The following is a 13,467-nucleotide window of genomic DNA, read 5'->3' as shown; positions in this document are numbered from 1 at the left end:
TTGTTTGCTTCTAAGTGTGCGCGTGGATTTTGCGTGCTTCTTTTAATAGGCTTATTTCAGATCATTATCATGATATACACAGTATGATATACAAATATACAAAGTTTATAGCGGGAATTACATGTCCGAGGATGGGCTGGCACTTACTATTTTCCCCGAGGTGAAAAATAGTATTCTTGCCAGTACAAACGAGATTGAACAATTCCCACTATACTTTCGAAACAATCGCGTGGTATGTTTGTTTTGTATCCTACTCGTAATAAATTAAAACTAAAACCTATGCGCTTTTAAAGCTTCCAGAGTCCGGTAACTTGCGTTGAATGACCAACTGTTACCTAAGCCATGTAAACCGCCGCGCTCAGCGGAACGCAGATTAGTGTCTGCGCCGACGCATCAAGGAATCGCCCGGGAGAGACAACTCGCTGACCGGGGCGCCCGAGATGAAATGTTTGGTCTTCCTAAATAATGACGTCAGAATATTCGCCAGGAGGAAAATATAGCAAAGTCTGACGTAGCACAACATCATAGAATTTATTTGGTCACATGATGATGTTTGAATTATACAATATTTCAATTTTTTACCAATTTGATGATTAGGACCTCCTTGCCTGAAGCAATGGAATTCCACGTGTTCAGGGAGGAATGAAACTTCATTTCACATGTCAATAACGAGAAAATCAAAATATTTCATATTTCATATAATAAAATACAAAAAAATAGTGAGTGAGTGATGTCATCAACTCTCTCATTTGGATGTAACTGGCTCGTTCATACAACTATTTTGTTGAAAATAAGCGAAACTTTAAAATGCCATAACTTTCTTATTTTACATCCGATTTTGATGAAATTTTCAGTGTTATGCTTGTTGAATTTTTCTCCTTTTATTCAAATCAAGAATTTAGAGCAGAAACCAGTTGATACATCCCGTGCATTGGCCCATTTGGATTGGCCTCTTTTATTATTTTATTCTTCTCCCAACCCTACCCCCGTGATGTAATCAGAGAAGTGGGACTAAGACTCCCTCTTCCCTGATACAATGAACCGAAGGAAATGAATATATATATATATATATATATATATATATATATATATATATATATATATATATATATATATATCTTAAAGTTTCACGTATTGGCTTCTCTAATAGTAACAAAATATGCTGAAGATAAAAGGTAATGCTTTCAATGCCAATATAGTTTTTATTTACTCGAATTTTCGACGGACCTCCGTCTTCTTCAGGAGTATATACAATGTGTGGTATCAATCAGAGAGCGCAACCTCAGATAGATGTTGTTATGATGACTGGCTGAGGATGCGCGCCCTTCAAAGAAACATACATAGTAACGCTTGTTTGTAATTATCTAATTGTTACGTAACAATTAATATTGCGCAATAACATTTCTTGTTACGCAACAATATAAAATTTAAGAGATGAGATGATAGAACAAAGATCAAATTGGTTAAGAGAAAATGGTTCTCTCGAAAGTATTAAGTACGGATAGGTATTATTGAGCAATAAGAGAAATTCCTGTGTGATACGATACCAAACATCGTGGCGCTTGTCCCCGCTTGTCAAAGTATTTTTTTTTTAGGAACTAACGAAACTAACGAAAGAATGAATATCCGCTTAGGAATCCCAAATCTCGGTTCATACCATCACCCTCAAAGCTCCTACATTTAATAATTATTCGTAGTTAAGCGGTTCTTCTCTCGTCCGCTGATTTGTATCCTCCCCCAAATATGCACACTTTCACATCCGCTAACGAATGTCCAGGAAGGCAGAAATGTCTGGCAAGAGGAAGGTCGGTACGTTTCTTCTGAATAGATGATTTGTGGTTATTGAAGCGCATTCGGAATTTCGTGCTGGTTTCACCAATATAGATTGCTTGGGGGCAGCGTGCGCAGAGTAAACAGTAAAGCACGTTACTGGCATCGCAGTCATGTCTCTGCGGGTGCAGAGTAACATTCTTAGCAATTCTAATTGTGGTGTCAGTAACGATATGTTTACAGATTTGACATCTGGGTTTGTCACAAGGTATGTTACCTCTTAGATGCTCAGGTGTCGGGAGTTTGGTGCTCACAAGCAATTTCCTCAGATTGGGAGGTTGACGTTGAGCATGAAGAGGGTTTTCTCCGTGTATATATATATATATATATTATATATATATATATATATATATATATATATATATATATAGATATATATATAGATATATATATATATATATATATACAAGAATAATTAAAAACATTTAAATTAAAGCAATATCAAAAATTCAAACAAATTTTGAATACATTTTAAAACTATATGTATACCAATATTAAATAGAGTCGATTTGTAGCCCTTTTAAAGGTTTCAAATTGCAATCATTTTCATACCTTAGGGGGTGAGGTCAGGGGTCAGAGCGCCCCCTGACAAAATGTTGTACCCATTTTCCTCTCTTTTGGGGTTGTCAGAAAATATTGCCCTTCCTGACGAGGTTTGATTGATTGATCCATTGATCGATTGATTGATTGATTGATCGATTGATTGATTGATCGATTTTATTTCTCTGTCCACATCAGGGGAAAATATACAAGATAACATTATACAAAGACAATCAATAATATCATATTCGTAATATAAGCACCGAGAATTAAAAAAATCCACAAATGGTATTATTCATTTAATGGCAATTTCAAGAAAAGAGACCGTCATCGAGAGCGATTGAGCTTGTGGCGGCCTCGCAGCCTATGAAAGCATTATGAAAGTAAAACATGATCTGTTTCTACATTTTACAGGCACAACCGACTCTCCCCTCCAGCCAAATGAAACAGGTAACTTTCAATACATTCATTAAGATTTGAAAGTAAATAGAGCATGTTCAGCGACTTGAAAATTAATTTCATTTGACAGGATATGAAGGACTGAAAATGAAGGTTCTCCGAGAAAATCCCATCAATGCTTTTTCAGTTTACGCAATATTCCAAGTATCATGTTAAAAAAGTTTCCAACAAATGTAAACGTGGTACTACCGATTTCGCAAATTTGCTAAGGGTACACACAAGAAGATTCCACTTTCATTTATTGGAGTCGTGTCAAGGTTCTTGTATTAACCATCTATTTTAAAAATATATATTTAGTTTGTAAATAAGAAAAGAAGATCTACAGAGATTGAACCACATCTTCATAATGTCTTGCCCGTTCATGTAGCTCGTCTAGTAAATGGAAACTACTCGTCAGAAGGACGAGTGGAAGTATATCATAGTGGTACTTGGGGCACTGTTTGTGACCATGGTTGGGACGGAGTGGATGCAAGTGTACTGTGCAGAAGCATCGGATACCCAGACGCCGTGAGAAGCCATGGAAGTGCATTCTATGGGATGGGCGACGGTCCCATCTTGTTGAATCACGTTGGTTGCTATGGCTACGAAGACAGCCTCTTTGACTGTTATCATCATGGCGTTGGTGTCCACCACTGCTCACATGATGAAGACGCAGGAGCAGTCTGTTATCCAGATGGTAAGGATAGTCTTTCATCCTTTATTCTTTCTTTCAGATGCAGGCGGTCGGTTTCTGCCTATGACATTGCAGCTGTCTCATGTGCTGTATTGAAATGAACTGAATTTACTGGCATCCGCAACACAGAAATTCGTCTTCAATTGCATCAAACATTTAATCGGAAATATGTTTCGTTCATAATTTGGAGTAACAAATCCAAATACCATATATTCAACATGTGAAGCTATTATGACATACAAATATCACATGTTAACAATTTTTAATGCAAACAAATAATGTACATATAGCCTCAATTTGATTTTTTTTAAATTATTATAACAAGTATAATCCGTTGATTTTGTTGCTTGTGTTTATTTCAGCAACGAGCAGTGTAAACATTGTTTATACGGCTGAAGCTGTTTCGACAATAATTATAAGGTTTAGCTGTCCCGTAAAACACCCTGTATTTCGCATTATTATATGTTATGATATTTGGAGTAATCTTTCTTAACGGAGTGCAGAACGTATCAATAACGTTAGACTTTAGTTAAATGTTCTTTTCATCAGGGACAAGTATGATCCAGTTAAGCTGTAAATTTTTTTTTCAGAATTACACTTTTCATTGCACGATTATGAATCTTGTTTTTTATAATTTATACGCGTAGGTTGGAGTAAAAAATCATGATTTGATGTCCTTTCAACGGTCTTTAAAAGGAGAACGTATGAACACCACTTAGCAACTTTAGCATTTCTAGTGGTCTCCGAATGCTTGAATATTATTACCCTAGCTCTAGCCTGGCAAACCTTTTACAGCACACCATTAATTAAGGAATTAATTGCCTATTCATCCAAGAAAGGGTGGAGCGCTGTGGAGCCCAGTGGATTAGTATCCGAAATTTGAAACAGAGGATTGTGGGTTCGAATCCCAGCCATGGCGTAATTTCCTTCGGCAAAAAGTTATCCACATTGTGCCGCACTCGACCCAGGTGAGCTGAATGGTTACCCGTTAGGAAGAAATTCCTCGAATGCTCGAGCGCCCGATCAAGGTTGCCGTGCCAAAGCCGGGGTAATAATAATAGCAGAGCCCGCTGGGGGAACAGTTTTCGGAACTAAAGTGGCTACCCTGGGTAAATATGCCATTACTATTATTATTATAACACTTCATATTGTGGGGAAGGGTCCAAACTGAAACTTCTCAATCTGCAACCCTTTCCAATATCCTTTCGAATGTCATAGCCCGCCTCGTTAATGGGGATAACCCGAGTGAGGGTCGACTTGAAGTCTACTACGATGGCGTCTGGGGAACTGTTTGTGATCACTCCTGGTACAGCGCGAATTCTTACGTCGTATGCAGAAGTCTAGGGTTCCCAGGACCTATTGGACATGTCAATAATGCCTTCTTCGGGCAGGGCACAGGGCCCATTCTTCTCAATCATGTGACATGCATGGGAGACGAGGGAAGTATATTTGACTGCAGCCACAACGGTGTTGGCAACAACCACTGCTACCATTATGATGATATTGGGATCAGATGCCTCCAAAATGGTAATCACCGCCGATTTCTTTCTCTCTCATAACTTTTATAGAGGGTATGTTGTTGCTCCTTTTATGTTTCCAAATGGAAGAATCAAATGTTCCAGTTGATCATATGTATAGATTATTCATTTATACGAAATAATATATATACAACGCTTTGGATTTTCTTTTAGGTGAGTCTGCTCCCAAATAAAGCAAAACAAGTAGAGAAAGAAAGTTTGTGTTTCACAAAAAGATCTTGTAAATTTTGCTCAATATTAACAACTGACAATGTGAAACCATATGACTGTTTTGTCCCTTTCAGATAATTAATTTCTGCAAAAACAAATGGGTTTTCATAAAGCTGTTCGTAAAGTTACGCACAACTTTACGCATGACTGGAACATGATCTTAGGCTTCCTAAATCAATTACATATGGTTATATCACTTGGCACGAGAAAGGGTTACCTGTCGTGCGTAGTCATTCGTATCTTACGAACAGCGTTAAGGCATGGTCATACCGCCCGAGCGTTGTTGGAGCGGTCGTGGAGCGGAGAGAAAAAAAATCATCACCGCTCGCTACCGTTCACCATTTTCGATTGTTTTTTTTTTATTTTTTCCCCAATTTTGTGAGCGAAATTTGACCCTCTTTCCCTACCGCTCCACGACCGCTCCAACAACGCTAGGGCGGTGTGACCAGGCCTTTATGAAGCACCCATCCGGTATAGGTTTTAAATACAATCAATTTCATTCGAAATAAAAACGTTGGTGTATGCTTATTGATCCTCATGACAGTTCGGCTGGTCAATGGTACCACCCCCGCCGAAGGAGAAGGACGACTTGAAGTCTTCCACGGGGGATCCTGGGGCACTGTTTGCGATCATAGCTGGGGCATGGACGAAGCAGACGTGGTCTGTAGAAGTCTAGGATATTCCTCCGCAGAAGTGGTATTCTATAACGCCTACTTTGGGGAGGGAAGTGGTGACATCTTGCTCAATCACGTTTATTGCACCGGGTACGAATCCAGCATTTTCTACTGCAGTCACGATGGTGTGGGCGTAAACCATTGCAACCATTCTGACGACGTTGGAATACGATGCGCTAATGATGGTGAGAATTTGACACATCAAAGGGTGCAATGTTGGCCATAATCATTAACTCTATCGTGACACACTTGAACACGTTGTTCCCACATTAGTACCTGGATGGGATCGGGCTCACACTATTTTGTTTACACTTAATCAATATTAAAGAAATCCTGACGGGATTCCTTGTTTTTTCCGTAAATAAAATATTAAAGGCCAGTTAGTCACAGGTTCTACTTTTGTTGGTCTCTGTTTTCATGCTCAATTAATGCACAGCGGGTTTTATTTTTATAGTTTATATTGCGCTATGTTCGCTTATACGCCCTTTTAAAATTGCAATGTTAAACGTGATCGCAGAAAAATTAAAATGAGAAGCAAACAAATAAACGCTGAAATCTCTATATTTATCCATGACAGAAAGAAAGATTCCTGTTTGAAGAATTTACAGAATGATTCTGTAAAATCTTTTTCAAAACAATGCAGGAATAATGTCTAGATTGTATCAATGCACTCTAAAAATTCGAATGTTAAATCAACATTTGAAAGGTTAGAGGAGTGACAACCCTTTCCAAATGTTACATTCAACCTTGCTTAAAGCTGAATCCAACATTTTAAGTGCTGGGTAGAACCATTTAAAGTGGTAAATGCAACATTTATCAAATGTTGTCACTCCTCCAACCTTTATAGTTAATATTTCTTTTTTTAGAGTGTGTACTATTGTGTTTTCATTCGTATTAAAGGAAGTTGGTATCTATTCTTTTATTTAAGCTATATTATGCAATGGTCGACCTTGTTTTCATATTTCTTATTCTTTTCTTGGGAAAAGACAATTATTCTTAAAACGGGAAGGGGATCCTATTCTACAAGAACCGTTATCATGATCATTCACAACGTGCGCGAATTTAAAATGAGATCAGAGTCGTTATTCACAATGCACTTTTTGGGTCATAGGGCGGCTATTCATAATCCCAAATCAGGGTTGTTAAACATACATGAGAGTCTCTTAATCACAAGGGTCACTGGTCATAATAGGGAAAGAAAGCAAGACGCTCAGGACAGAATGCACACTGCTTGTTCTTATGAGAATGAGTATACTCACTTAAATTGTGTTAAAAATGTACGGTATACAGAGGTGCCAACGTTTCTTTTAGGGCATAGTCTCTTTTAAGTGTTTGTGTGTGAGGGTGTGTATGTTTTGCTATGAATAAGCTGTTTCCTTTTTTTACATTCCCCCATAGACACGTGTGTTGATATGTATTGAAACAGCACTTAAAAAAAAAATCGCAAAAAAAATTAGAAGGACTACTGTTTATTAGCAGTGGATAGAACATAGTATATCTGCGCATTTTGAAAATAAATTGGCATTCATGAGAACATCTTGTGACGAAATCCACTTCATCACATGAAACTGTAAAATAACCATAATTATTTGTTCCGTAGTCATATTTCCTTCTCATTTGGACAAAGGAAGTTCGGTGATTAGAATCAGTGTTAGATAGCGAACCATATGCATACACTTTTACCACATGTAATTTGTATATACCGTGTGAATAAAACAAAATTGACACCTAACAAATAAAGGAAAAAATATGTAACGAACGCATAATCATTTTATTTGACTGGAAAGAGTATTTTCTCCCAAGAATGTGATACCATATTTATGTGGTAAATGTTAACGCTTGGATGATTAGGAGGTATTTTTAGCAGTGATGTAAATTTTGATTTGCGCCAAAGTAAGGAATGACTGCAATGAATGAACCCCAGATGGTCATAATCCTACTTGAGTTTGTAAACATATTTGCAAATTCCCTTTTCAATGAAATCGACACTTTATTGATACAAATTTATACTAAAAGTTGTTTATTGAACAACTATAATGTAAATTACTGAAAACGTGTTTCGAAATGGATTTTAATGAAACTCTTGTGGTATTACGACATCATTGACATCTTAATTATTTTTTTACTCACACGGTATATATGTATATATAATATAAACATGCATAAGAATGACGATTTGTAGTAGAATCTTTGGCATTTTAATACGAATCATTATTCTTGTATTCTCCAGAAGCCAAGCAGATTTTTAATATTCATAAATTTCTAATTATCTACTTTCAGGAGTAACAGCTGAACCCATTACTACGACAGGTACGTAAGATTAATGATTAAATTCAGACCACATCAATGCAGACAACATTCCGCCTATATAGTTGTTTCGCTGTTCGTTCTGCAGCTCGACGTATTTCACTTCCAATAAAATTCATTTCCAGCAGTTAATGAACGTGTCCCAAGTCCATATGTATATATGTTTTGTTATAATTGCTTACGTTGTACAGTATAGATTGGAGTAAGTAAAATGAATCAAAATCAAATCCAGTCGGTACAAACTAAAGACCTATTTATTTTCTTTGTAATATCCATTTGATTAATATTGTTAGCACTTGGAGAGCAGAATATTCAGCATAATTATAATATGATACTGTAAAGCGCTTTGAGCATGTTTACATGGAAAAGCGCTATATAAATATTAAATGTATGTAATGTATGTATGTGCTACTTCATGGCTTAATTGTGCAAGAGGGGCTATTCCAGAATATTTGTCATACATTCAAACCTGTAGCAATAAAAAGTGATTCAAACCATCTTCTCTTTTTCCTAACCGGGTTTCTTCGAAAATCGGTTGCCCCATGTGTTCATAGAGTTGGGAAGGAAATTCCAAATAACTAACCTGCCTCTTGATACAATTTGATATATTATCTTGCTCTTGATTGTCCCTCTTTCCCTACCGCTCCACGACCGCTCCAACAACGCTCGGGAGTTTTGACCAGGGGCGGTATTCTGAACACGTTCTTAGCTACGTCACGTTCTCAAGTCGGTATTCTTTTTCTTATCTTTTGTTCTTATCTTTGTTCTTATCAACGAACGTAGAGGGCAGCACAACACAAGCGTGTTGCTTTTAGGAAGGTCCACTTCGCTCAGATTTTGTGACCACCTTCTCCCAGAGCACTTTTTTGGAAGATTGTAGAGTTGATTTTTTTTTCGTTTGTTCGATTTTATTAGTTTTTATTGATAATGGAAGCCTCCAAAGAAATATGTTAAATAATATTATATTGGCATATTTGTATTTTTTTAAATTGTAAGCAAAAGGTAATCATGATTCTTGTAGTTTAGGTAGCAATAAAAATACATGGACTGATGACATTTGTGTTACCGCTCTTCTGCTTAATTTCGCTGTCCCCTACCAATCTACACAAGCTAACGCAAAGCCAAGACCGTGATGTTCTGGTCTGGCCGCGCTGAAACTTCCCCGGTCACCTGTACCTCGGTGCGCGTTCTGCGCTGCGCGAATGATATGCGGGCCGCCTGCACTGGCAGGATAATCTCGACGCGACTCGACTGAGCTAGATATGGACTTGAAGGAAATAGGCTTGGTTTGTCATAAATGTGGCACTATGGCGGATGAGGTACGATAAATATTCAAGGTTAGAATTTTACTTTTCACTTACTATGTAAATTGTGGTCTGAAAATCTAGAACAATCCTGCTATATCCACAAATTCAACCCACATTTTGCAATCCATCAGGCAGGATCGAATACGGCCACTAAACTTACTAGCAAAGCCAAGTCCTAGACCTAGTCTAACGTTAGACCTAATATTAGACAATGATTATCTGGTTCAGTATCAAGCTATGTATATTCCGAAGGGTGTTGACTTGAGAAAGATCAAGGCGCAAAGGTCTATGTCACATCTACTATTTTCTTACCATAATTTTACCAAAAAATTATGTTAGCATATGCATGCAGGCAACCGTACCCTACCTCAGCATCGACCGGCGCGGTCAATGTCAGCCATGGCGCTTGTAATAGTCAAGCAAGAGGCGGTGCTAGTTGTTTAGGCGCATTATGGTGCAGCGAAATTTAGATAAAGACGTATCAACCTCACGTATATTTGATATCATATTGATATGCAAAGTCTTAAAGCCGTTGTCACCACCATGTAAAATATTATGAAAAATACACGAACAAATATTTCATATTTTTACGCATCATATTTGATGTAAAAACTTTTCAAGCAAAAATAATGTTAAAGAGGAAATGAAAATAAATCAACTCTACAATCTACTAAAAAAGTGCTCTGAGAGGATTTCGGTGGTCACAAAATGAGCTTGACTCAATCCGGGTGAAATTAGCAGACTGGTTTATTCATGACAGAATTTAATCCTGTTTTACTGAAGATGTACAAAAATTTTGAACAATCATTTAGTGATATATTAATTTCAAAATGTAAATTATTTTTCAATATCTTGTAAATTTTTAGTGTTTATTGTTATAATCTAATTTTGCCATAATCTATTAGTTTACCTCTATTTTGCTGTCACTCCGTGAGTGTATTGTATCGGATCATGGTTTCGTTGGCATGACTACCAAATTGTTCGCGCACTTCATTTGTGTTCATTTGTATGCGCGTATCAAGTGGACCTTCCTAATAGCAACACGCTTGTGTGTTGCTGCCCTCTACGTTCTTTGGTTCTTATCTTGCTTTCCATCAAATGACAATGACAATGACAATGACAATGACAATGACAATGACAATGACAATGATTTATTTACCCATGTCACCCTAATTCGGGTATTGGGGATATTATCATACAGAACATAACATATTCAAAATCATTTCAATTATATTTACAAAGTATTTACAAATATGTACAATCACATGTTACAGAGTAATTGAATAAATACTACATGAAATTACTTTAGAGACGTAAAAGTAAAAGGAATGATGTGTCTCTAAATCAATTGGTGAGAGAAGGAGGAGAGACAAAATAGGAAAAGAAGGAAAAACAAAAGGGAAGAGAGAGAGAGAAAAAAGAAAAGAACAAAAAGACAAATGATTGTAATAACAATAATTTTTAAAAGAAACAGTACTAACAATGATAATAAATAAATACGAATGAATGCGTGTTATAGAATTGAAAAAGTTGGAACTGCAATGCAAAGGCACCGATATGTGTATTTAACGTGGTTATATATATAATTATATTGGACTTTGGCATAAAAATTGATAAAAATTTATTTTAAGAAATTAGAGAGAATTAAAATTTAATTTATCCTTTACCTAATTATTGTTTATTTACATATATACATGAAAGTGTTTTCAAATAGAAAATGTTAACATAAATATTTTATTTGTTTATTTATTAAACTTATCCATTATAATGCTACAAAATTTTGATAAATTTATTAATGTTGACATTTTGGAAGAATTGAAAAGCTTAAACATTTTCAATGCATTTGGACGGCTTGTATAGGAACCATCAATATATTTCTTTCTTGCTGTAAGAAATGCAGGGCACTCGAACAAATAATGAAATTCATCACCCAGCTTTGATGTATTACATATAGTGCATATTCTCTGTGATCGCTCAATATTTGCAAATCTACCAGATGTTATTGGCAGACGGTGGTTTCCACACCGGAATCTTGTTAAAGTAATTCTGTATTTGAAAGGCAATTTTAGAAGAGATAATTCACAACTGCAATTTTCTTTGAAAATGCGATAGTTTAAGCACAGTGAATTAGAAAACATTTCAGCATGCCAATTTTGAGAGTATATATCGTCCAATCGTGTTTTAATTGTTGCTTTGAACCACCGTGGATTTATTGGCTGATTATCAAACCAAAGGTAAGATAAGCCTAATTTATCCAATGTATTTTTTATTTTTACTAGCCACGGGTTTCGATATATATTCAGATCAAACATTATTTTCAGAATATCGTAAACAGTATGGGACAATTTTGATGTTTTGCTCTCGATTATTTTAATCCAAAAGTTTAACATTCTGCACTCAATTAGTTTCTTGATACTGTGTTTACCGACCTCTCCATATGTCATGCAATTTGCAGTAAATTTACTCACATGAAGAAGACGTTTATAATAACGACTTTGAAACATTTCAACATCTTGAAGATTACTTTCAAGACCCCACAACTCACTTCCATATAACAAAATCGGAAGTACCAATTTTTCAAACAATTCTAATTCAATATCAACTGGTAAACTCAACTTTATTGATTTGGAACGTAAACTGAACAATGCTTTTTGTGCTTGACTTATTTGTTTTTTCCGAGCTTTCGAAAAGCGGTTATTATAATTCAAAACTGTTCCAAGATATGTATACTCATCAACAACCTCTAGCTGTTGATTATTGAAAGTAATGATGGGTAAATTGCGGATCTTACCACGAGAGAATACGACAATTTTTGTTTTTTGTATATTTACATTCAACGACCAATCTTCACAGTATTTGTAGACAGTATTTAATGCTTCTTGGAGATCATTTTCAGATTCTGCTAATACAATGGTGTCATCAGCGTATAATAGGGTAAATAACTTAAGATATACACATATATTTCTCTCGAGGAGTTTTTCTTTCAGGCCATTCGTAAGTAAATTAACACCATTGCAATTTTTTCTCAATGTATTGTCAAAATCATTGATAAAGATTGCAAATAATAATGGAGATAGATTATCTCCCTGTCTTACTCCTATATTACATTCAAAGAACTCAGACCGTTGTCCATTGCTCATAACATAAGATTTTGCGTTTTCATACATATTTTGGATCACCTTGAGAATTTTGCCATTGATGTTATACTTAAGTATTTTAGACCACAATAAATGTCTTTTTACAGAATCGAATGCTTTCTTATAATCAATGAATGCGCAATAAATTCTTTTCTTTTGAGATAGATAAATATCTATCAGACTGTAAAGAGTAAATATATGATCTAGAGTACAATAATCCTCACGAAATCCTGCCTGTTCTTCACCCATCAGGTTGCAAATATCAAAATATAAAGAAATTCGGTTATTCAAAATAGATGTGAACAGTTTACCTAAGCAACTTAACAATGTAATTGGACGATAGTTATCTGGTTCATTCACTGAACCCTTCTTTTTGTATATTGGGCAAAGGATACCTATTGTCCAGTCTGTGGGAACTTTGCCACAATCCAATATTAAGTTAAACAGCTTTGTGAGCAGTTTCATCATAGGTTTGCTGCTATACTTTATCATTTCATTTAATACTAAATCATCACCGGATGATTTGTTATTTTTAAGCTTCTTTAATTGATTTTCTATCTCCTCTTCCAAAATTGGATAATTTAGTTCAAGGCTGAAACAATTTGCTTCATTAGGTGTTGATTCCTCATCTATAGTGCGTCTGTTTTTAACATCGTCTCCTTTATTCAGTAATTCAAAAAAATCTTTGAAAGAATCAATTGATACATTTGCACGATTCTTGGGCTTGGAATTCGCCTTGCTAAGATATTTCCAAAGGTCGCCAATGTTATTATTTTTTACTTTCCTCAAATT

General features: G+C 35.7%; 1 protein-coding gene across 1 annotated transcript; it reads left to right on the top strand.

Moving 5' to 3' along the window:
* The first annotated feature begins 2,786 nt into the window (after positions 1 to 2,786).
* Positions 2,787 to 8,614, top strand: LOC121428364 (neurotrypsin-like). Its single transcript, XM_041624946.1, has 5 exons — positions 2,787 to 2,820; positions 3,197 to 3,505; positions 4,721 to 5,029; positions 5,795 to 6,109; positions 8,205 to 8,614. The coding sequence occupies exons 2-5, from the start codon at positions 3,367 to 3,369 to the stop codon at positions 8,240 to 8,242; spliced, it is 801 nt and encodes a 266-aa protein (XP_041480880.1). The 5' UTR covers positions 2,787 to 2,820; positions 3,197 to 3,366; the 3' UTR covers positions 8,243 to 8,614.
* Positions 8,615 to 13,467: the final 4,853 nt, after the last annotated feature.

This window comes from Lytechinus variegatus, chromosome 15 (assembly GCF_018143015.1).
Source record: "Lytechinus variegatus isolate NC3 chromosome 15, Lvar_3.0, whole genome shotgun sequence".
Taxonomy (NCBI): Eukaryota; Metazoa; Echinodermata; class Echinoidea; order Temnopleuroida; family Toxopneustidae; genus Lytechinus; species Lytechinus variegatus.
This window is presented reverse-complemented; position numbering and strand designations above follow the sequence as displayed.